General features: G+C 38.7%; 6 protein-coding genes across 6 annotated transcripts; all 6 read right to left on the reverse strand.

The window, feature by feature from the left end:
- Nucleotides 1-3,031: 3,031 nt before the first annotated feature.
- On the reverse strand, nucleotides 3,032-4,799 carry LOC109981706 (transcription factor HES-5-like). The gene is made up of 2 exons (XM_020630620.3): nucleotides 4,517-4,799; nucleotides 3,032-4,407 (listed from the first exon to the last, which is right to left on the reverse strand). Exons 1-2 carry the CDS (start codon nucleotides 4,637-4,639, stop codon nucleotides 3,985-3,987), a joined length of 546 nt encoding a protein of 181 aa, XP_020486276.3. The 5' UTR covers nucleotides 4,640-4,799; the 3' UTR covers nucleotides 3,032-3,984.
- Nucleotides 4,800-6,600: 1,801 nt separating this feature from the next.
- Nucleotides 6,601-8,203, reverse strand: LOC136179349 (transcription factor HES-5-like). Its single transcript, XM_065955526.1, has 2 exons — nucleotides 8,081-8,203; nucleotides 6,601-7,971 (listed from the first exon to the last, which is right to left on the reverse strand). Exons 1-2 carry the CDS (start codon nucleotides 8,201-8,203, stop codon nucleotides 7,552-7,554), a joined length of 543 nt encoding a protein of 180 aa, XP_065811598.1. The 3' UTR covers nucleotides 6,601-7,551.
- Nucleotides 8,204-10,166: 1,963 nt separating this feature from the next.
- Nucleotides 10,167-11,779, reverse strand: LOC109981707 (transcription factor HES-5-like). Its single transcript, XM_065955527.1, has 2 exons — nucleotides 11,657-11,779; nucleotides 10,167-11,547 (listed from the first exon to the last, which is right to left on the reverse strand). The coding sequence occupies exons 1-2, from the start codon at nucleotides 11,777-11,779 to the stop codon at nucleotides 11,131-11,133; spliced, it is 540 nt and encodes a 179-aa protein (XP_065811599.1). The 3' UTR covers nucleotides 10,167-11,130.
- Nucleotides 11,780-14,631: 2,852 nt separating this feature from the next.
- Nucleotides 14,632-15,693, reverse strand: LOC109981709 (transcription factor HES-5-like). Its single transcript, XM_020630622.3, has 2 exons — nucleotides 15,231-15,693; nucleotides 14,632-15,121 (listed from the first exon to the last, which is right to left on the reverse strand). The coding sequence occupies exons 1-2, from the start codon at nucleotides 15,351-15,353 to the stop codon at nucleotides 14,705-14,707; spliced, it is 540 nt and encodes a 179-aa protein (XP_020486278.3). The 5' UTR covers nucleotides 15,354-15,693; the 3' UTR covers nucleotides 14,632-14,704.
- Nucleotides 15,694-17,315: 1,622 nt separating this feature from the next.
- On the reverse strand, nucleotides 17,316-18,942 carry LOC136179350 (transcription factor HES-5-like). The gene is made up of 2 exons (XM_065955528.1): nucleotides 18,805-18,942; nucleotides 17,316-18,695 (listed from the first exon to the last, which is right to left on the reverse strand). Exons 1-2 carry the CDS (start codon nucleotides 18,925-18,927, stop codon nucleotides 18,279-18,281), a joined length of 540 nt encoding a protein of 179 aa, XP_065811600.1. The 5' UTR covers nucleotides 18,928-18,942; the 3' UTR covers nucleotides 17,316-18,278.
- Nucleotides 18,943-20,911: 1,969 nt separating this feature from the next.
- Nucleotides 20,912-22,504, reverse strand: LOC136179351 (transcription factor HES-5-like). Its single transcript, XM_065955529.1, has 2 exons — nucleotides 22,382-22,504; nucleotides 20,912-22,272 (listed from the first exon to the last, which is right to left on the reverse strand). The coding sequence occupies exons 1-2, from the start codon at nucleotides 22,502-22,504 to the stop codon at nucleotides 21,853-21,855; spliced, it is 543 nt and encodes a 180-aa protein (XP_065811601.1). The 3' UTR covers nucleotides 20,912-21,852.
- Between the last annotated feature and the right edge of the window lie 1,346 nt (nucleotides 22,505-23,850).

Raw genomic sequence — 23,850 nt, forward strand, 5'->3', positions numbered from 1 at the left:
GACTAGGTGTTGCTCGGCCAGCTGCTGGCTCTGATCCACAATCTGCTTGGGATCAGATAGCATTTTCTTTAATTTCTGCTCAAGTTCCGAGCTGTCACCATCCAGTTCAGAATTTTTGTTTTGGGCCGTGGACTGTCCAGGCATCTCCCCACCAAGGCTGCACGTATCCTTGGACTGAGGCAGGAAGGCGATGACAATTTTTTTATACTTATCGTATTTACGCATGATTTCTTCAGTCTGTGCCAATTCGTTGTTAATGGTGGCTATTTTGTCATGTAAGTCCTCACTTATCGCGTTTACATCCTCTTTTGACTTGTGCTGTCTATCAAAGTCCAAGTTGGCTTTTGCAAGTCTTTCCTCAGCTCTGTTGAGTGACTCCCTGTGACCATTTTTAAAACGATCAAGCCGCCGCTCAAGCTGTGACACATGCTGCTCCTTTGCTTCTATAGCTTTGTGAAACTTCTTAATCTCACATCTATTTATCACCAGGGATGCCACAATCATGGCTCTCCTCTTTTCAATAGAGAGAAATTCCTGCTCCGGTTGTCTGTTTGCCATTGTGTTTGTTATTCTATACAACTCAATCGCACCTCACAAAATAATAGACTTTGAACTGGGATGAGGTTTGTTTCGCTCCTGTTTGTCTCTGTGGCTGTGTTAGCTATGTGTTTCTAGACGTTTGTGTGTTCTAGGACACAAATAACAGGCTGGTAGTGACATCACAACTGTCCTGTGACATCACAGTCCTTTGATGTTTTTGAACACAAACACACAGAAAAAAAACAATTTAATAATAATATAATAATTTATCCTTTATTAATTCAGTTTCACACACTGTTTAATGAACATAAACACAAACATATTCTGAAATACACAAACATGCACAAACATGATCCTATGGACATGCACTAATAGTCTCAGAGTGAGGGGGCTGCCAACAGCGAGCGCTCCAGAGCAGTTTTGGGGTTCGGTGCCTTGCTCAAGGGCACCTCAACAGTTCTCAGGAAGTGGAGTGGTACCTCTCCAGCTACCAGACCAATTTCCGGACTTGTTCCGGAAACTGGCGACCCTCCGATTCCCAACCCAAGTCCCTACACACTGAGCTACTGCCGCCCTGATTTCAGGTACATTCTATTTTTTTAAGCACTTTATTAAAGTGAAAATTAAACACGTACATCCTGAATTTGAACACACAACACACAAACTCTCTCGTATCTGCTGGGAATAAAACCAAAATGTGAGATTAGAGCTGTATCACAGCCTGTTCGAAGCTGAGGACAACCAGACGAACCTGAACACACACAAATACAGACACACACACAAGCTACAGAAAAACTACTACATAAACATAATTACAACACACACACACACACACACACACACACACACACACACACACACACACACACACACCTAGGTCAAACCTAGGTGAGAAACAGCTCACTAAACATTCCCACACTTTGAGAAGTAGCCTACTGTCATGAGTTGGTGTGGTGAGTTTTCTTTTTTTATAACTTTTGAAGACACAAAAAAACAGCCAGTTGACCGCTGCTGCAATCATCAGTCACAGAATCTTCTGCATGCAACGTCTCATCTTATGTGCTTGTTCAATTTCCCATGGAGTGATTTCCTCTCCTCTCGACACCTGAGGAGAGAAACTAAGAAGTACGAAATCAAAGTGAAAGCTTTTGCCATGAAAAATAAATAAAAATTTCAGAGCTGCTGAAACATTCCCATGCTTCTGATATTATTCACCATTAATAGTGCTGTTGAAAGCTGAAGATATCACACTATAAGGGCTCCCAACATCACTAGTTTCTGAACAGACAAAGCTTTGATGAAAACTAAAAATGTAGAAAAGGAGGATTTCTAGCAGCAACCACAATAAAGATTTGCGCTCTTATTAACCTGCAGAAGGCATCAGAGCATGCAGCTTCTACTGTTCCTGTAAATCAACATGTTTCTTAAAAGTCAGCTGCTTTAAAAAATAAGGGTGGTCCTGAAATAACAGAAGGACTTTTGATTGGTTGCTGACCAAGACTGATTCTATGCTTCTTTGCGTCTGTATTTCTTAAAGTTGAACAATTCGTACAGTGATCCTTTGATCTGGTGAGTATAGCATAAAGTATGTGTTCAGTTGGTCATTATTTTCAATCTGCGTGTCTATGTCTGATTTACTGTTTGTTTTTATGCATCTTTATCTGCTGCAAATGTCAGTTTGTATGTATATTTCACTGCGTTGGTGTATCATCTGTGTTATTTCCTCAAAGCCAAACCCGGGACAAGGACGGCAAATTAGCCATGTCTAGAAGTCCTAGATACATTACACCTGTTGCACTTTAATTAGATTTAACAATGCTTACATGTAATGTCCCTGACAAATAAACAGATTAATAAATAAACACAGCACTTTGCTCATTGTGAGATATATTTGGTGTGAGCTGGGGACAAACATTCATATTTGAAGATCATTTGTGTGTTTGATTAATGTGTTTAAGGTAAACATATACATTTTCAGTAAAAAGATACCTTTTCAAAATATGTGGGTAAGATATTGGTGCTTCAAAGGAATATCTGAAACGTTTATAAGCCAATTTATATCAACAAACATTAACAATTAGATGTCTGTTGCAAGGGAAGTTCCAGTTTTAAATGCATCTCATTAGACACCATGTAAGACCTCTGAGGGAAATGGTTAAAGTTAAACTTCAACTGAAGGCTAAACCAAAATATTGGTAAAGCAAAGGTATTTGTTTCTACTGTACTTTCCCTCATTGTGTTTTAAATGACTTTAGTGTCTACATGAAATTAAGTGATATTTGATGCACTATCCCCCCATAACACAAATAGTAATTGAACGTCCTTATGTTTAGTTTGTGTTCTTAATATTTGTGTTTTGGATAAACATTGCTATATGTGCTTAAAATGGTCTTGTTAATAAAGACATGATTGAGACTTCTATCTGATATATTGATCATGAAAATGAAAGTATAAAGTTTGTTTCCATGTGAGAAATTGACAAACCAAAAAGTTGAAGTTTAGTGTTTGTTTATTTCAGAAAACACAATGAGCCACATAAAGTCTTGCAGCTCCCTCTAGAGGTGATGATACATCACAACAACAACTTGTAGATTTCTACAAGACACACTGTACTCAAAGAGAGTAAAGGAACAAACATCTTTATAAAAGACAAACCATACACAATATTTGAGGACACAGTCCTCACTGAACCATGTGAATTTTCTCACAAAGTATCAAAACATTAGAACTAATAGTACAAAAAAAACCATTACAACACATCTTATCTTTCTTAATAATAGAAAAATGAAATTGAAGTCTGAGAATATATGACATAAAATTCCCACTGGAAACTGTGAGAGTACATCAAACAAACCTTTTATAATAAAAGGAGAAACATATTGATCTTAAAAAAGATCATTAATCAATAATCACATGAAGTGATCCAAAGTAATGTTCAAGAAATGAACAAGTTAATTCAAAATCAATAACAATTATCAAGAGGTAATAAATTCCTCCACATTGTTGCTGCACACGATGTTCAGTCAAACATATAGACATGTATCACATGCAGGGAGTAATAAAAGTATCACAAGAAAAATGTGACGTTAAGAAAACCTTTACAAGAAAGGATAAGAAATGAGATCTTACAACAGATCAGTTATGAAATATCAAATAAAGATCCTTGATGACAATATGTCTTCAATAGGACAGGTCAATGTTTTTGATCAGTATGATCAATAATATTAAAGGATTACAAATGTACCCAGATCGTATACCAGCTATACATAAAGTACAGTGATATATAACAATTGCTGAAGCAATTAGATTTGGATCATGCAACATGCATGACAGGAATTGAAGAAAACCTGTTTATAAAATCTCCTAGATTTCAGTCCAGTAATATACAATATGTCCAGTGTGGTCTTCTCAGTTTGTCTGGTAGTAACTCCAGTCTTTAGATGTCTACCACGGCCTCCAGGGGGCGATGATGACTGGACTCTTCTCTTTGGTGTTGCTGGTCTGGACTGTGGAGCTCAGAGGAGAGAAGTCAGCCTCTCTCAGGTTCTTATCAGAGGAAGGCTGCAGCTTGTTGAAGTGGTTCAGCAGTCTTCTCTGGGACTTCATGTTCACTTGCTGTCTGGACAGAAAGTGTGTCGTCTCTTGGACACACCTGGAGAATCCCTGGTTGACAGCTGCTGAGTTCACAAGCTGATGCTGCTGCTGCAGTCGTCTGAGGACACAAACTGTCATCTCCAGGATGTCTGCTTTCTCCAGCTTGGAGTCTGGCTCTTGTTTGAGGAACTCTGGACCCAGGAGAGACTTGAGCTGCTCAATGCTGCTGTTGATTCGCTCTCTGCGTAACTTCTCCACCTGAGGCTTTCTGAGCTGCAGAAAGAAAAACAAAAACCATCAGTCAACTTATTCTGAGAAGCATGTTAGTGTAAAAAGACATCTTCAAATGAAAGGTTTAAGTTTTCTTGGATCTTGAATTTACCTTGTGGGTCAGAGTCAGATGCTCCTGAGAGTTGGTCATTGCTGCAGTGATTGAAGGTGCCATGTCTGGATGTCTGTGCTGTAGAGGTCTCTGTAGAGAGAATCTGATCTCTGCTGGCTTCATCCCTCCTATTTATAGTCCCACATCTCCATATGAATGTGTGGGTTTGGGTCTGACTGGAGTTTCTCACAGTCTCATCCAATCAGAGAGCTTGTTGGGACAATAAGGCATGTGACGCGGCAACACACTTATTGCTCTCAATGCCTGAGGGACAATGATTAGGTCTCAGGGGAACAGCTGGAGGACTGGGGGTAATGGAGAGACACTGACAGAGCTTCTATTTGAATCTGGGAAAGTGTTGACCCTGTAGAGAGAGCAGGTCTGCTGCCTGATGCTGGATCAATGACTTTGACTCAGCACATGTCTGTACATGTCTTTACTTTTACATGGGGAGTTTGTTCATGGAGCACTTTGTATTTTAAATATGGAAAAACAAATGTGTACTCTCATCTTCTAAAGTTTTTATAAATTCGAACATTAAATCTATCACGTAAAACTGTTCAATTGTTTTTGCAAAAAGGTATTGTTATCTTTTTTGCTTTTATCAGATTTTGATTTGTGCATCATTTTTTTTAAATAGTATTTTTGTTGAAACGTCGGTGAAATCATGGAAAACTATTTTTAACTATGTAAAGCACAAAGAAATGCTGTCCAGGTTAGCAGTCATTTGACACGTGCCTCATTGTCGGTGTGAGTAACAAGTTGAGCACACTTTCCCACACTGCCTCCCTGTATGGTGTGGTGATTGATCCACAATAGGACTTCTGTGGCAGATGCTGTTGTGTTGTTATGGGAACAGACCCTGACATCACCAACCATCTGGAGGGAAAGCACACCATTGGCTGGCAATAATCTGCCACATAATATCACCAAACATTTTGTCTTGTCATTCATTTGAATCACTCATCTTCAGTATGTTACTTTACTGAATATAACCTGCAGCAAATAACATCATTAGGTTGGGAGAGTTCCAAGGAAGGCAGATGATACTTGAAGTGTGCCATATCCCTTTGGAGAATTACTGCTAGTGGTGGAATTTCACTTAATCTGAACTCCGCCCCTCCATCCACATCCCCACAATTCTGCTAGCACAATCCCCTGAGCTGCTGCAGGCACCTTGTCCTGGATCAGTTACATCCTGGACTTCCCCTGTGCCTTATTATTGCAATGTGTTGTATTGCAACCCAAACCTGCCCTCCGTCAGGTCACTGCATTAAACTGTAACCAGAGCACACATTTAAAATGATCAAGTGCAGTCATAACAAAAAGTATAGTGTAATTGATGCTCCAGCTATGAAAGCTGAGCTGCAGTTTGAGGAGATAACTGTCTTAAAGTGTTTAAGGTAAATGTATACATTATTGCTAAAAAGATACCTTTTCAAAATATGTGGGTAAGATATTGGTGCTTCAAAGGAATATCCGAAACGTTTATAATCCGATTTATATCAACAAACATTAACAATTAGATGTCTGTTGCAAGGGAAGTTCCAGTTTTAAAAGTTGAGCTCTCTTTTAATCTGTCTCTCTTCAGGTCAAAGGTCTGGATCTATTGTCCCACAGGAATCTGTGAGTGAGGTTCCTCTGCTTTCCCACACTCTGTCCTTTCACTGCTTTCACTGGAGGAACAATAGAAGTGTGCCTTATTATGCATCTCATTAGACACCATGTAAGACCTCTGAGGGAAATGGTTAAAGTTAAACCTCAATTAACAGCCAAACTAAAATATTGGTGAAGTAAAGGTATTTTTCTTCTACTGTACTTTCCCCTATTGTGTTTTAAATGACTTTAGTATCTCCACAAAATAAAGGAATATCTTAAATACTATCCCCCCTGAGCAGAATTAGTAATTGAACGCCCTTATGTTTAGTTTGTGTTCTTAATATTTGTGTTTTGGATAAACATTGCTATATGCGCTTAAAAAGGTCTTGTTGATCAATCCATGATTCAGATTCTATCTGATTTATTGATCATGAAAATGAAAGTATAAAATTTGTTTCCATGTGACAAATTGACAAACCAAAAAGTTGAAGTTTAGTGTTTGTTTATTTCAGAAAACACAATGAGCCACATAAAGTCTTGCAGCTCCCTCTAGAGGTGATGATACATCACAACAACAACTTGTAGATTTCTACAAGACACACTGTACTCAAAGAGAGTAAAGGAACAAACATCTTTATAAAAGACAAACCATACACAATATTTGAGGACACAGTCCTCACTGAACCATGTGAATTTTCTCACAAAGTATCAAAACATTAGAACTTAAGCTTATAAAAAACATTACAACACATCTTATCTTTCTTAATAATAGAAAAATGAAATTGAAGTCTGAGAATATATGACACAAAATTCCCACTGGAAACTGTGAGAGTACATCAAACAAACCTTTTATAATAAAAGGAGAAACATATTGATCTTAAAAAAGATCATTAATCAATAAACACATGAAGTGATCCAAAGTAATGTTCAAGAAATGAACAAGTTAATTCAAAATCAATAATAATTATCAAGCGGTAATAAATTCCTACACTTTGTTGCTGCACATGATGTGCAGTCAAACATATAGACATGTATCACATGCAGGGAGTAATAAAAGTATCACAAGAAAAATGTAACGTTAAGAAAACCTTTACAAGAAAGGATAAGAAATGAGATCTTACAACAGATCAGTTATGAAATATCAAATAAAGATCCTTGATGACAATATGTCTTCAGTAGGACAGGTCAATGTTTTTGATCAGTATGATCAATAATATTAAAGGATTACAAATGTACCCAGATCGTATACCAGCTATACATAAAGTACAGTGATATATAACAATTGCTGAAGCAATTAGATTTGGATCATGCAACATGCATGACAGGAATTGAAGAAAACCTGTTTATAAAATCTCCTAGATTTCAGTCCAGTAATATACAATATGTCCAATGTGGTCTTCTCAGTTGGTCTGGTAGTAACTCCAGTCTTCAGATGTCTACCACGGCCTCCAGGGGGCGATGATGACTGGACTCTTCTCTTTGGTGTTGCTGGTCTGGACTGTGGAGCTCAGAGGAGAGAAGTCAGCCTCTCTCAGGTTCTTATCAGAGGAAGGCTGCAGCTTGTTGAAGTGGTTCAGCAGTCTTCTCTGGGACTTCATGTTCACTTGCTGTCTGGACAGAAAGTGTGTCGTCTCTTGGACACACCTGGAGAATCCCTGTTTGACAGCTGCTGAGTACACAATCTGATGCTGCTGCTGGAGTCGTCTGAGGACACAAACTGTCATCTCCAGGATGTCTGCTTTCTCCAGCTTGGAGTCTGGCTCTTGTTTGAACTCTGGACCCAGGAGAGACTTGAGCTGCTCAATGCTGCTGTTGATTCGCTCTCTGCGTAACTTCTCCACCTGAGGCTTTCTGAGCTGCAGAAAGAAAAACAAAAATCATTAGCCGACTTATTCTGAGACGCAAGTTAGTGTAAGAAGACATCTTCAAATGAAAGGTTTAAGTTTTCTTGGATCTTGAATTTACCTTGTGGGTCAGAGTCAGATGCTCCTGAGAGTTGGTCATTGCTGCAGTGATTGAAGGTGCCATGTCTGGATGTCTGTGCTGTAGAGGTCTCTGTAGAGAGAATCTGATCTCTGCTGGCGTCATCCCTCCTATTTATAGTCCCACATCTCCATATGAATGTGTGGGTTTAGGTCTGACTGGACTTTCTCACAGTCTCATCCAATCAGAGAGCTTGTTGGGACAATAAGGCATGTGACGCGGCAACACACTTATTGCTCTCAATGCCTGAGGGACAATGATTAGGTCTCAGGGGAACAGCTGGAGGACTGGGGGTAATGGAGAGACACTGACAGAGCTTCTATTTGAATCTGGGAAAGTGTTGACCCTGTAGAGAGAGCAGGTCTGCTGCCTGATGCTGGATCAATGGCTTTGACTCAGCACATGTCTGTACATGTCTTTACTTTTACATGGGGAGTTTGTTCATGGAGCACTTTGTATTTTAAATATGGAAAAACAAATGTGTACTCTCATCTTCTAAAGTTTTTATCAATTCAAACATTAAATCTATCACGTAAAACTGTTCAATTGTTTTTGCAAATAGGTATTGTTATCTTTTTTGCTTTTATCAGATTTTGATTTGTGCATCATTTCTTTTAAAATATTATTTTTGTTGAAACGTCGGTGAAATCATGGAAAACTATTTTTAACTATGTAAAGCACAAAGAAATGCTGTCCAGGTTAGCAGTCATTTGACACGTGCCTCATTGTCGGTGTGAGTAACAAGTTGAGCACACTTTCCCACACTGCCTCCCTGTATGGTGTGGTGATTGATCCACAATAGGACTTCTGTGGCAGATGCTGTTGTGTTGTTATGGGAACAGACCCTGACATCACCAACCATCTGGAGGGAAAGCACACCATTGGCTGGCAATAATCTGCCACATAATATCACCAAACATTTTGTCTTGTCATTCATTTGAATCACTCATCTTCAGTATGTTACTTTACTGAATATAACCTGCAGCAAATAACATCATTAGGTTGGGAGAGTTCCAAGGAAGGCAGATGTTTCCTGAAGTGTGCCATATTCCTTTGGAGAATTACTGCTAGTGGTGGGAATTTCACTTAATCTGAACTCCGCCCCTCCATCCACATCCCCACAATTCTGCTAGCACAATCTCCTGAGCTGCTGCAGGCACCTTGTCCTGGATCAGTTACATCCTGGACTTCCCCTGTGCCTTATTATTGCAATGTGTTGTATTGCAACCCAAACCTGCCCTCCGTCAGGTCACTGCATTAAACTGTAACCAGAGCACACATTTAAAATGATCAAGTGCAGCCATAACAAAAAGTATAGTGTAATTGATGCTCCAGCTATGAAAGCTGAGCTGCAGTTTGAGGAGATAACTGTCTTAAAGTGTTTAAGGTAAATGTATACATTCTTGCTAAAAAGATACCTTTTCAAAATATGTGGGTAAGATATTGGTTCTTCAAAGGAATATCCGAAACGTTTATAAGCCGATTTATATCAACAAACATTAACAATTAGATGTCTGTTGCAAGGGAAGTTCCAGTTTTAAAAGTTGAGCTCTCTTTTAATCTGTCTCTCTTCAGGTCAAAGGTCTGGATCTATTGTTCCACAGGAATCTGTGAGTGAGGTTCCTCTGCTTTCCCACACTCTGTCCTTTCACTGCTTTCACTGGAGGAACAATAGAAGTGTGCCTTATTATGCATCTCATTAGACACCATGTAAGACCTCTGAGGGAAATGGTTAAAGTTAAACCTCAATTAACAGCCAAACTAAAATATTGGTGAAGTAAAGGTATTTTTCTTCTACTGTACTTTCCCCCATTTGGTTTTAAATGACTTTAGTATCTCCACAAAATAAAGGAATATCTTAAATACTATCCCCCCTGAGCAGAATTAGTAATTGAACGCCCTTATGTTTAGTTTGTGTTCTTAATATTTGTGTTTTGGATAAACATTGCTATATGCGCTTAAAAAGGTCTTGTTGATCAATCCATGATTCAGATTCTATCTGATTTATTGATCATGAAAATGAAAGTATAAAGTTTGTTTCCATGTGAGAAATTGACAAACCAAAAAGTTGAAGTTTAGTGTTTGTTTATTTCAGAAAACACAATGAGCCACATAAAGTCTTGCAGCTCCCTCTACAGGTGATGATACATCACAACAACAACTTGTAGATTTCTACAAGACACACTGTACTCAAAGAGAGTGAAGGAACAAACATCTTTATAAAAGACAAACCATACACAATATTTGAGGACACAGTCCTCACTGAACCATGTGAATTTTCTCACAAAGTATCAAAACATTAGAACTTAAGCTTATAAAAAAACATTACAACACATCTTATCTTTCTTAATAATAGAAAAATGAAATTGAAGTCTGAGAATATATGACATAAAATTCCCACTGGAAACTGTGAGAGTACATCAAACAAACCTTTTATAATAAAAGGATAAACATATTGATCTTAAAAAAGATCATTAATCAATAATCACATGAAGTGATCCAAAGTAATGTTCAAGAAATGAACAAATTAAATATTTGTTGAATTCAAAATGAAAAATAATTATCAAGAGGTAATAAATTCCTCCACATTGTTGCTGCACATGATGTGCAGTCAAACATATAGACATGTATCACATGCAGGGAGTAATAAAAGTATCACAAGAAAAATGTAACGTTAAGAAAACCTTTACAAGAAAGGATAAGAAATGAGATCTTACAACAGATCAGTTATGAAATATCAACTAAAGATCCTTGATGACAATATGTCTTCAGTAGGACAGGTCAATGTTTTTGATCAGTATGATCAATAATATTAAAGGATTACAAATGTACCCAGATCGTATACCAGCTATACATAAAGTACAGTGATATATAACAATTGCTGAAGCAATTAGATTTGGATCATGCAACATGCATGACAGGAATTGAAGAAAACCTGTTTATAAAATCTCCTAGATTTCAGTCCAGTAATATACAATATGTCCAATGTGGTCTTCTCAGTTGGTCTGGTAGTAACTCCAGTCTTCAGATATCTACCAAGGCCTCCAGGAGGTGATGTTGACTGGACTCTTCTCTTTGGTGTTGCTGGTCTGGACTGTGGAGCTCAGAGGAGAGAAGTCAGCCTCTCTCAGGTTCTTATCAGAGGAAGGCTGCATCTTGTTGAAGTGGTACAGCAGTCTTCTCTGGGACTTCATGTTCACTTGCTGTCTGGACAGAAAGTGTGTCGTCTCTTGGACACACCTGGAGAATCTCTTGTTGACAGCTGCTGACTTCACAAGCTGATGCTGCTGCAGTCGTCTGAGGACACAAACTGTCATCTCCAGGATGTCTGCTTTCTCCAGCTTGGAGTCTGGCTCTTGTTTGAACTCTGGACCCAGGAGAGACTTGAGCTGCTCAATGCTGCTGTTGATTCGCTCTCTGCGTAACTTCTCCACCTGAGGCTTTCTGAGCTGCAGAAAGAAAAACAAAAATCATTAGTCAACTTATTCTGTGAAGCATGTTAGTGTAAGAAGACATCTTCAAATGAAAGGTTTAAGTTTTCTTGGATCTTGAATTTACCTTGTGGGTCAGAGTCAGATGCTCCTGAGAGTTGGTCATTGCTGCAGTGATTGTAGGTGCCATGTCTGGATGTCTGTGCTGTAGAGGTCTCTGTAGAGAGAATCTGATCTCTGCTGGCGTCATCCCTCCTATTTATAGTCCCACATCTCCATATGAATGTGTGGGTTTGGGTCTGTCTGGAGTTTCTCACAATCTCATCCAATCAGAGAGCTTGTTGGGACAATAAGGCATGTGACGCGGCAACACACTTATTGCTCTCAATGCCTGAGGGACAATGATTAGGTCTCAGGGGAACAGCTGGAGGACTGGGGGTAAAGGAGAGACACTGACAGAGCTTCTATTTGAATCTGGGAAAGTGTTGACCCTGTAGAGAGAGCAGGTCTGCTGCCTGATGCTGGATCAATGACTTTGACTCAGCACATGTCTGTACATGTCTTTACTTTTACATGGGGAGTTTGTTCATGGAGCACTTTGTATTTTAAATATGGAAAAACAAATGTGTACTCTCATCTTCTAAAGTTTTTATCAACTCAAACATTAAATCTATCACGTAAAACTGTTCAATTGTTTTTGCAAAAAGGTATTGTTATCTTTTTTGCTTTTATCAGATTTTGATTTGTGCATCATTTTTTTTAAATAGTATTTTTGTTGAAACGTCGGTGAAATCACGGAAAACTATTTTTAACTATGTAAAGCACAAAGAAATGCTGTCCAGGTTAGCAGTCATTTGACACGTGCCTCATTGTCGGTGTGAGTAACAAGTTGAGAACACTTTCCCACACTGCCTCCCTGTATGGTGTGGTGATTGATCCACAATAGGACTTCTGTGGCAGATGCTGTTGTGTTGTTATGGGAACAGACCCTGACATCACCAACCATCTGGAGGGAAAGCACACCATTGGCTGGCAATAATCTGCCACATAATATCACCAAACATTTTGTCTTGTCATTCATTTGAATCACTCATCTTCAGTATGTTACTTTACTGAATATAACCTGCAGCAAATAACATCATTAGGTTGGGAGAGTTCCAAGGAAGGCAGATGTTTCCTGAAGTGTGCCATATCCCTTTGGAGAATTACTGCTAGTGGTGGGAATTTCACTTAATCTGAACTCCGCCCCTCCATCCACATCCCCACAATTCTGCTAGCACAATCTCCTGAGCTGCTGCAGGCACCTTGTCCTGGATCAGTTACATCCTGGACTTCCCCTGTGCCTTATTATTGCAATGTGTTGTATTGCAACCCAAACCTGCCCTCCGTCAGGTCACTGCATTAAACTGTAACCAGAGCACACATTTAAAATGATCAAGTGCAGTCATAACAAAATGTATAGTGTAATTGATGCTCCAGCTATGAAAGCTGAGCTGCAGTTTGAGGAGATAACTGTCTTAAAGTGTTTAAGGTAAATGTATACATTCTTACTAAAAAGATACCTTTTCAAATTATGTGGGTAAGATATTGGTTCTTCAAAGGAATATCCGAAACGTTTATAATCCGATTTATATCAACAAACATTAACAATTAGATGTCTGTTGCAAGGGAAGTTCCAGTTTTAAAAGTTGAGCTCTCTTTTAATCTGTCTCTCTTCAGGTCAAAGGTCTGGATCTATTGTCCCACAGGAATCTGTGAGTGAGGTTCCTCTGCTTTCCCACACTCTGTCCTTTCACTGCTTTCACTGGAGGAACAATAGAAGTGTGCCTTATTATGCATCTCATTAGACACCATGTAAGACCTCTGAGGGAAATGGTTAAAGTTAAACCTCAATTAACAGCCAAACTAAAATATTGGTGAAGTAAAGGTATTTTTCTTCTACTGTACTTTCCCCTATTGTGTTTTAAATGACTTTCGTATCTCCACAAAATAAAGGAATATCTTAAATACTATCCCCCCTTAGCAGAATTAGTAATTGAACGCCCTTATGTTTAGTTTGTGTTCTTAATATTTGTGTTTTGGATAAACATTGCTATATGTGTTTAAAATGGTCTTGTTAATAAAGACATGATTGAGACTTCTATCTGATATATTGATCATGAAAATGAAAGTATAAAGTTTGTTTCCATGTGACAAATTGACAAACCAAAAAGTTGAAGTTTAGTGTTTGTTTATTTCAGAAAACACAATGAGCCACATAAAGTCTTGCAGCTCCCTCTAGAGGTGATGATACATCACAACAACAACTTGTAGATTTCTACAAGACACACTGTACTCAAAGAGAGTAAAGGAACAAACATCTTTATAAAAGACAAACCATACACAATATTTGAGGACACAGTCCTCACTGAACCATGTGAATTTTCTCACAAAGTATCAAAACATTAGAACTTAAGCTTATAAAAAACATTACAACACATCTTATCTTTCTTAATAATAGAAAAATGAAATTGAAGTCTGAGAATATATGACACAAAATTCCCACTGGAAACTGTGAGAGTACATCAAACAAACCTTTTATAATAAAAGGAGAAACATATTGATCTTAAAAAAGATCATTAATCAATAATCACATGAAGTGATCCAAAGTAATGTTCAAGAAATGAACAAATTAAATATTTGTTGAATTCAAAATGAAAAATAATTATCAAGAGGTAATAAATTCCTCCACATTGTTGCTGCACATGATGTGCAGTCAAACATATAGACATGTATCACATGCAGGGAGTAATAAAAGTATCACAAGAAAAATGTGATGTTAAGAAAACCTTTACAAGAAAGGATAAGAAATGAGATCTTACAACAGATCAGTTATGAAATATCAAATAAAGATCCTTGATGACAATATGTCTTCAGTTGGACAGGTCAATGTTTTTGATCAGTATGATCAATAATATTAAAGGATTACAAATGTACCCAGATCGTATACCAGCTATACATAAAGTACAGTGATATATAACAATTGCTGAAGCAATTAGATTTGAGTCATGCAACATGCATGACAAGAATTGAAAAAAAAAAAAAAATCCATAAAATCTCCTTAATTTCATTCCAGTATTATTTGACCAATGTGGTCATCTCAGTTTGTCTGGTAGTAACTCCAGTCTTCAGATGTCTACCACGGCCTCCAGGGGGCGATGTTGACTGGACTCTTCTCTTTGGTGTTGCTGGTCTGGACTGTGGAGCTCAGAGGAGAGAAGTCAGCCTCTCTCAGGTTCTTATCAGAGGAAGGCTGCAGCTTGTTGAAGTGGTTCAGCAGTCTTCTCTGGGACTTCATGTTCACTTGCTGTCTGGACAGAAAGTGTGTCGTCTCTTGGACACACCTGGAGAATCCCTGGTTGACAGCTGCTGAGTACACAATCTGATGCTGCTGCAGTCGTCTGAGGACACAAACTGTCATCTCCAGGATGTCTGCTTTCTCCAGCTTGGAGTCTGGCTCTTGTTTGAACTCTGGACCCAGGAGAGACTTGAGCTGCTCAATGCTGCTGTTGATTCGCTCTCTGCGTAACTTCTCCACCTGAGGCTTTCTGAGCTGCAGAAAGAAAAACAAAAATCATTAGCCGACTTATTCTGAGACGCAAGTTAGTGTAAGAAGACATCTTCAAATGAAAGGTTTAAGTTTTCTTGGATCTTGAATTTACCTTGTGGGTCAGAGTCAGCTGCTCCTGAGAGTTGGTCATTGCTGCGGTGATTGAAGGTGCCATGTCTGGATGTCTGTGCTGTAGAGGTCTCTGTAGAGAGAATCTGATCTCTGCTGGCTTCATCCCTCCTATTTATAGTCCCACATCTCCATATGAATGTGTGGGTTTGGGTCTGACTGGAGTTTCTCACAGTCTCATCCAATCAGAGAGCTTGTTGGGACAATAAGGCATGTAGGGCGGCAACACACTTATTGCTCTCAATGCCTGAGGGACAATGATTAGGTCTCAGGGGAACAGCTGGAGGACTGGGGGTAATGGAGAGACACTGACAGAGCTTCTATTTGAATCTGGGAAAGTGTTGACCCTGTAGAGAGAGCAGGTCTGCTGCCTGATGCTGGATCAATGACTTTGACTCAGCACATGTCTGTACATGTCTTTACTTTTACATGGGGAGTTTGTTCATGGAGCACTTTGTATTCTTAAAATGGAAAAAACATTTTGTACTCTCATCTTCTAAAGTTTTTATCAATTCAAACATTAAATCTATCACGTAAAACTGTTCAATTGTTTTTGCAAATAGGTATTGTTATCTTTTTTGCTTTTATCAGATTTTGATTTGTGCATCATTTTTTTTAAATAGTATTTTTGTTGAAACGTCGGTGAAATCATGGAAAACTATTTTTAACTATGTAAAGCACAAAGAAATGCTGTCCAGGTTAGCAGTCATTTGACACGTGCCTCATTGTTGGTGTGAGTAACAAGTTGAGCACACTTTCCCACACTGCCTCCCTGTATGGTGTGGTGATTGATCCACAATAGGACTTCTGTGGCAGATGCTGTTGTGTTGTTATGGGAACAGACCCTGACATCACCAACCATCTGGAGGGAAAGCACACCATTGGCTGGCAATAATCTGCCACATAATATCACCAAACATTTTGTCTTGTCATTCATTTGAATCACTCATCTTCAGTATGTTACTTTACTGAATATAACCTGCAGCAAATAACATCATTAGGTTGGGAGAGTTCCAAGGAAGGCAGATGTTTCCTGAAGTGTGCCATATTCCTTTGGAGAATTACTGCTAGTGGTGGGAATTTCACTTAATCTGAACTCCGCCCCTCCATCCACATCCCCACAATTCTGCTAGCACAATCTCCTGAGCTGCTGCAGGCACCTTGTCCTGGATCAGTTACATCCTGGACTTCCCCTGTGCCTTATTATTGCAATGTGTTGTATTGCAACCCAAACCTGCCCTCCGTCAGGTCACTGCATTAAACTGTAACCAGAGCACACATTTAAAATGATCAAGTGCAGTCATGACAAAATGTATAGTGTAATTGATGCTCCAGCTATGAAAGCTGAGCTGCAGTTTGAGGAGATAACTGTCTTAAAGTGTTTAAGGTAAATGTATACATTCTTACTAAAAAGATACCTTTTCAAATTATGTGGGTAAGATATTGGTGCTTCAAAGGAATATCCGAAACGTTTATAAGCCGATTTATATCAACAAACATTAACAATTAGATGTCTGTTGCAAGGGAAGTTCCAGTTTTAAAAGCTGAGCTCTCTTTTAATCTGTGTCTCTTCAGGTCAAAGGTCTGGATCTATTGTCCCACAGGAATCTGTGAGTGAGGTTCCTCTGCTTTCCCACACTCTGTCCTTTCACTGCTTTCACTGGAGGAACAATAGAAGTGCGCCTTATTATGCATCTCATTAGACACCATGTAAGACCTCTGAGGGAAATGGTTAAAGTTAAACCTCAATTAACAGCCAAACTAAAATATTGGTGAAGTAAAGGTATTTTTCTTCTACTGTACTTTCCCCCATTTGGTTTTAAATGACTTTAGTATCTCCACAAAATAAAGGAATATCTTAAATACTATCCCCCCTGAGCAGAATTAGTAATTGAACGTCCTTATGTTTAGTTTGTGTTCTTAATATTTGTGTTTTGGATAAACATTGCTATATGCGCTTAAAAAGGTCTTGTTGATCAATCCATGATTCAGATTCTATCTGATTTATTGATCATGAAAATGAAAGTATACAGTTTGTTTCCATGTGAGAAACTGACAAACCAAAAAGTTCAAGTTTAGTGTTTGTTTATTTCAGAAAACACAATGAGCCACATAAAGTCTTGCAGCTCCCTCTAGAGGTGATGATACATCACAACAACAACTTGTGGATTTCTACAAGACACACTGTACTCAAACAGAGTAAAGGAACAAACATCTTTATAAAAGACAAACCATACACAATATTTGAGGACACAGTCCTCACTGAACCATGTGAATTTTCTCACAAAGTATCAAAACATTAGAACTAATAGTACAAAAAAAACCATTACAACACATCTTATCTTTCTTAATAATAGAAAAATGAAATTGAAGTCTGAGAATATATGACACAAAATTCCCACTGGAAACTGTGAGAGTACATCAAACAAACCTTTTATAATAAAAGGAGAAACATATTGATCTTAAAAAAGATCATTAATCAATAATCACATGAAGTGATCCAAAGTAATGTTCAAGAAATGAACAAATTAAATATTTGTTGAATTCAAAATGAAAAATAATTATCAAGAGGTAATAAATTCCTACACATTGTTGCTGCACATGATGTGCAGTCAAACATATAGACATGTATCACATTCAGGGAGTAATAAAAGTATCACAAGAAAAATGTGACGTTAAGAAAACCTTTACAAGAAAGGATAAGAAATGAGATCTTACAACAGATCAGTAATGAAATATCAAATAAAGATCCTTGATGACAATATGTCTTCAGTAGGACAGGTCAATGTTTTTGATCAGTATGATCAATAATATTAAAGGATTACAAATGTACCCAGATCATATACCAGCTATACATAAAGTACAGTGATATATAACAATTGCTGAAGCAATTAGATTTGGATCATGCAACATGCATGACAAGAATTGAAAAAAAAAACATTTCCATAAAATCTCCTTAATTTCATTCCAGTATTATTTGACCAATGTGGTCATCTCAGTTTGTCTGGTAGTAACTCCAGTCTTTAGATGTCTACCACGGCCTCCAGGGGGCGATGATGACTGGACTCTTCTCTTTGGTGTTGCTGGTCTGGACTGTGGAGCTCAGAGGAGAGAAGTCAGCCTCTCTCAGGTTCTTATCAGAGGAAGGCTGCAGCTTGTTGAAGTGGTTCAGCAGTCTTCTCTGGGACTTCATGTTCACTTGCTGTCTGGACAGAAAGTGTGTCGTCTCTTGGACACACCTGGAGAATCCCTGGTTGACAGCTGCTGAGTTCACAAGCTGATGCTGCTGCAGTCGTCTGAGGACACAAACTGTCATCTCCAGGATGTCTGCTTTCTCCAGCTTGGAGTCTGGCTCTTGTTTGAACTCTGGACCAAGGAGAGACTTGAGCTGCTCAATGCTGCTGTTGATTCGCTCTCTGCGTAACTTCTCCACCTGAGGCTTTCTGAGCTGCAGAAAGAAAAACAAAAATCATTAGCCGACTTATTCTGAGACGCAAGTTAGTGTAAGAAGACATCTTCAAATGAAAGGTTTAAGTTTTCTTGGATCTTGAATTTACCTTGTGGGTCAGAGTCAGATGCTCCTGAGAGTTGGTCATTGCTGCAGTGATTGTAGGTGCCATGTCTGGATGTCTGTGCTGTAGAGGTCTCTGTAGAGAGAATCTGATCTCTGCTGGCTTCATCCCTCCTATTTATAGTCCCACATCTCCATATGAATGTGTGGGTTTGGGTCTGACTGGAGTTTCTCACAGTCTCAGCCAATCAGAGAGCTTGTTGGGACAATAAGGCATGTAGGGCGGCAACACACTTATTGCTCTCAATGCCTGAGGGACAATGATTAGGTCTCAGGGGAACAGCTGGAGGACTGGGGGTAATGGAGAGACACTGACAGAGCTTCTATTTGAATCTGGGAAAGTGTTGACCCTGTAGAGAGAGCAGGTCTGCTGCCTGATGCTGGATCAATGGCTTTGACTCAGCACATGTCTGTACATGTCTTTACTTTTACATGGGGAGTTTGTTCATGGAGCACTTTGTATTTTAAATATGGAAAAACAAATGTGTACTCTCATCTTCTAAAGTTTTTATCAATTCAAACATTAAATCTATCACGTAAAACTGTTCAATTGTTTTTGCAAAAAGGTATTGTTATCTTTTTTGCTTTTATCAGATTTTGATTTGTGCATCATTTCTTTTAAAATATTATTTTTGTTGAAACGTCGGTGAAATCATGGAAAACTATTTTTAACTATGTAAAGCACGAAGAAATGCTGTCCAGGTTAGCAGTCATTTGACACGTGCCTCATTGTTGGTGTGAGTAACAAGTTGAGCACACTTTCCCACACTGCCTCCCTGTATGGTGTGGTGATTGATCCACAATAGGACTTCTGTGGCAGATGCTGTTGTGTTGTTATGGGAACAGACCCTGACATCACCAACCATCTGGAGGGAAAGCACACCATTGGCTGGCAATAATCTGCCACATAATATCACCAAACATTTTGTCTTGTCATTCATTTGAATCACTCATCTTCAGTATGTTACTTTACTGAATATAACCTGCAGCAAATAACATCATTAGGTTGGGAGAGTTCCAAGGAAGGCAGATGATACCTGAAGTGTGCCATATCCCTTTGGAGAATTACTGCTAGTGGTGGAATTTCACTTAATCTGAACTCCGCCCCTCCATCCACATCCCCACAATTCTGCTAGCACAATCTCCTGAGCTGCTGCAGGCACCTTGTCCTGGATCAGTTACATCCTGGACTTCCCCTGTGCCTTATTATTGCAATGTGTTGTATTGCAACCCAAACCTGCCCTCCATCAGGTCACTGCATTAAACTGTAACCAGAGCACACATTTAAAATGATCAAGTGCAGTCATAACAAAAAGTATAGTGTAATTGATGCTCCAGCTATGAAAGCTGAGCTGCAGTTTGAGGAGATAACTGTCTTAAAGTGTTTAAGGTAAATGTATACATTCTTACTAAAAAGATACCTTTTCAAAATATGTGGGTAAGATATTGGTGCTTCAAAGGAATATCCGAAACGTTTATAAGCCGATTTATATCAACAAACATTAACAATTAGATGTCTGTTGCAAGGGAAGTTCCAGTTTTAAAAGTTGAGCTCTCTTTTAATCTGTCTCTCTTCAGGTCAAAGGTCTGGATCTATTGTTCCACAGGAATCTGTGAGTGAGGTTCCTCTGCTTTCCCACACTCTGTCCTTTCACTGCTTTCACTGGAGGAACAATAGAAGTGTGCCTTATTATGCATCTCATTAGACACCATGTAAGACCTCTGAGGGAAATGGTTAAAGTTAAACCTCAATTAACAGCCAAACTAAAATATTGGTGAAGTAAAGGTATTTTTCTTCTACTGTACTTTCCCCTATTGTGTTTTAAATGACTTTAGTATCTCCACAAAATAAAGGAATATCTTAAGCACTATCCCCCCTGAGCAGAATTAGTAATTGAACGTCCTTATGTTTAGTTTGTGTTCTTAATATTTGTGTTTTGGATAAACATTGCTATATGCGCTTAAAAAGGTCTTGTTGATCAATCCATGATTCAGATTCTATCTGATTTATTGATCATGAAAATGAAAGTATAAAGTTTGTTTCCATGTGAGAAATTGACAAACCAAAAAGTTCAAGTTTAGTGTTTGTTTATTTCAGAAAACACAATGAGCCACATAAAGTCTTGCAGCTCCCTCTACAGGTGATGATACATCACAACAACAACTTGTAGATTTCTACAAGACACACTGTACTCAAAGAGAGTAAAGGAACAAACATCTTTATAAAAGACAAACCATACACAATATTTGAGGACACAGTCCTCACTGAACCATGTGAATTTTCTCACAAAGTATCAAAACATTAGAACTTAAGCTTATAAAAAACATTACAACACATCTTATCTTTCTTAATAATAGAAAAATGAAATTGAAGTCTGAGAATATATGACATAAAATTCCCACTGGAAACTGTGAGAGTACATCAAACAAACCTTTTATAATAAAAGGATAAACATATTGATCTTAAAAAAGATCATTAATCAATAATCACATGAAGTGATCCAAAGTAATGTTCAAGAAATGAACAAATTAAATATTTGTTGAATTCAAAATGAAAAATAATTATCAAGCGGTAATAAATTCCTCCACATTGTTGCTGCACATGATGTGCAGTCAAACATATAGACATGTATCACATGCAGGGAGTAATAAAAGTATCACAAGAAAAATGTGACGTTAAGAAAACCTTTACAAGAAAGGATAAGAAATGAGATCTTACAACAGATCAGTTATGAAATATCAACTAAAGATCCTTGATGACAATATGTCTTCAATAGGACAGGTCAATGTTTTTGATCAGTATGATCAATAATATTAAAGGATTACAAATGTAACCAGATCGTATACCAGCTATACATAAAGTACAGTGATATATAACAATTGCTGAAGCAATTAGATTTGGATCATGCAACATGCATGACAGGAATTGAAAAAAAAAAAACATTTCCATAAAATCTCCTTAATTTCATTCCAGTATTATTTGACCAATGTGGTCATCTCAGTTTGTCTGGTAGTAACTCCAGTCTTCAGATGTCTACCACGGCCTCCAGGGGGCGATGATGACTGGACTCTTCTCTTTGGTGTTGCTGGTCTGGACTGTGGAGCTCAGAGGAGAGAAGTCAGCCTCTCTCAGGTTCTTATCAGAGGAAGGCTGCAGCTTGTTGAAGTGGTACAGCAGTCTTCTCTGGGACTTCATGTTCACTTGCTGTCTGGACAGAAAGTGTGTCGTCTCTTGGACACACCTGGAGAATCCCTGTTTGACAGCTGCTGAGTACACAATCTGATGCTGCTGCTGGAGTCGTCTGAGGACACAAACTGTCATCTCCAGGATGTCTGCTTTCTCCAGCTTGGAGTCTGGCTCTTGTTTGAACTCTGGACCCAGGAGAGACTTGAGCTGCTCAATGCTGCTGTTGATTCGCTCTCTGCGTAACTTCTCCACCTGAGGCTTTCTGAGCTGCAGAAAGAAAAACAAAAATCATTAGCCGACTTATTCTGAGACGCAAGTTAGTGTAAGAAGACATCTTCAAATGAAAGGTTTAAGTTTTCTTGGATCTTGAATTTACCTTGTGGGTCAGAGTCAGCTGCTCCTGAGAGTTGATCATTGCTGCAGTGATTGTAGGTGCCATGTCTGGATGTCTGTGCTGTAGAGGTCTCTGTAGAGAGAATCTGATCTCTGCTGGCGTCATCCCTCCTATTTATAGTCCCACATCTCCATATGAATGTGTGGGTTTGGGTCTGACTGGACTTTCTCACAGTCTCATCCAATCAGAGAGCTTGTTGGGACAATAAGGCATGTGACGCGGCAACACACTTATTGCTCTCAATGCCTGAGGGACAATGATTAGGTCTCAGGGGAACAGCTGGAGGACTGGGGGTAATGGAGAGACACTGACAGAGCTTCTATTTGAATCTGGGAAAGTGTTGACCCTGTAGAGAGAGCAGGTCTGCTGCCTGATGCTGGATCAATGACTTTGACTCAGCACATGTCTGTACATGTCTTTACTTTTACATGGGGAGTTTGTTCATGGAGCATTTTGTATTTTAAATGTGGAAAAACAAATGTGTACTCTCCTCTTCTAAAGTTTTTATCAATTCAAACATTAAATCTATCACGTAAAACTGTTCAATTGTTTTTGCAAATAGGTATTGTTATCTTTTTTGCTTTTATCAGATTTTGATTTGTGCATCATTTTTTTTAAATAGTATTTTTGTTAAAACGTCGGTGAAATCATGGAAAACTATTATTAACTATGTAAAGCACGAAGAAATGCTGTCCAGGTTAGCAGTCATTTGACACGTGCCTCATTGTCGGTGTGAGTAACAAGTTGAGCACACTTTCCCACACTGCCTCCCTGTATGGTGTGGTCATTGATCCACAATAGGACTTCTGTGGCAGATGCTGTTGTGTTGTTATGGGAACAGACCCTGACATCACCAACCATCTGGAGGGAAAGCACACCATTGGCTGGCAATAATCTGCCACATAATATCACCAAACATTTTGTCTTGTCATTCATTTGAATCACTCATCTTCAGTATGTTACTTTACTGAATATAACCTGCAGCAAATAACATCATTAGGTTGGGAGAGTTCCAAGGAAGGCAGATGATACTTGAAGTGTGCCATATCCCTTTGGAGAATTACTGCTAGTGGTGGAATTTCACTTAATCTGAACTCCGCCCCTCCATCCACATCCCCACAATTCTGCTAGCACAATCCCCTGAGCTGCTGCAGGCACCTTGTCCTGGATCAGTTACATCCTGGACTTCCCCTGTGCCTTATTATTGCAATGTGTTGTATTGCAACCCAAACCTGCCCTCCGTCAGGTCACTGCATTAAACTGTAACCAGAGCACACATTTAAAATGATCAAGTGCAGTCATAACAAAAAGTATAGTGTAATTGATGCTCCAGCTATGAAAGCTGAGCTGCAGTTTGAGGAGATAACTGTCTTAAAGTGTTTAAGGTAAATGTATACATTCCTGCTAAAAAGATACCTTTTCAAATTATGTGGGTAAGATATTGGTGCTTC

The sequence above is a fragment of the Labrus bergylta genome, chromosome 5 (assembly GCF_963930695.1).
Source record: "Labrus bergylta chromosome 5, fLabBer1.1, whole genome shotgun sequence".
NCBI classification, from domain to species: domain Eukaryota; kingdom Metazoa; phylum Chordata; class Actinopteri; order Labriformes; family Labridae; genus Labrus; species Labrus bergylta.

Bases quoted from the DNA above. Each gene is read 5' to 3' on its own strand.
- LOC136179349 (XM_065955526.1), bottom strand. From the start codon at position 8,203: ATGACGCCAGCAGAGATCAGATTCTCTCTACAGAGACCTCTACAGCAC. The intron at 7,972-8,080 runs GTAAATTCAAGA...TTCTTTCTGCAG, and splicing joins ATCTGACTCTGACCCACAAG to CTCAGAAAGCCTCAGGTGGA.
- LOC109981706 (XM_020630620.3), bottom strand. From the start codon at position 4,639: ATGAAGCCAGCAGAGATCAGATTCTCTCTACAGAGACCTCTACAGCAC. The intron at 4,408-4,516 runs GTAAATTCAAGA...TTCTTTCTGCAG, and splicing joins ATCTGACTCTGACCCACAAG to CTCAGAAAGCCTCAGGTGGA.
- LOC136179350 (XM_065955528.1), bottom strand. From the start codon at position 18,927: ATGAAGCCAGCAGAGATCAGATTCTCTCTACAGAGACCTCTACAGCAC. The intron at 18,696-18,804 runs GTAAATTCAAGA...TTCTTTCTGCAG, and splicing joins ATCTGACTCTGACCCACAAG to CTCAGAAAGCCTCAGGTGGA.
- LOC109981707 (XM_065955527.1), bottom strand. From the start codon at position 11,779: ATGACGCCAGCAGAGATCAGATTCTCTCTACAGAGACCTCTACAGCAC. The intron at 11,548-11,656 runs GTAAATTCAAGA...TTCTTTCTGCAG, and splicing joins ATCTGACTCTGACCCACAAG to CTCAGAAAGCCTCAGGTGGA.
- LOC109981709 (XM_020630622.3), bottom strand. From the start codon at position 15,353: ATGAAGCCAGCAGAGATCAGATTCTCTCTACAGAGACCTCTACAGCAC. The intron at 15,122-15,230 runs GTAAATTCAAGA...TTCTTTCTGCAG, and splicing joins AGCTGACTCTGACCCACAAG to CTCAGAAAGCCTCAGGTGGA.
- LOC136179351 (XM_065955529.1), bottom strand. From the start codon at position 22,504: ATGACGCCAGCAGAGATCAGATTCTCTCTACAGAGACCTCTACAGCAC. The intron at 22,273-22,381 runs GTAAATTCAAGA...TTCTTTCTGCAG, and splicing joins AGCTGACTCTGACCCACAAG to CTCAGAAAGCCTCAGGTGGA.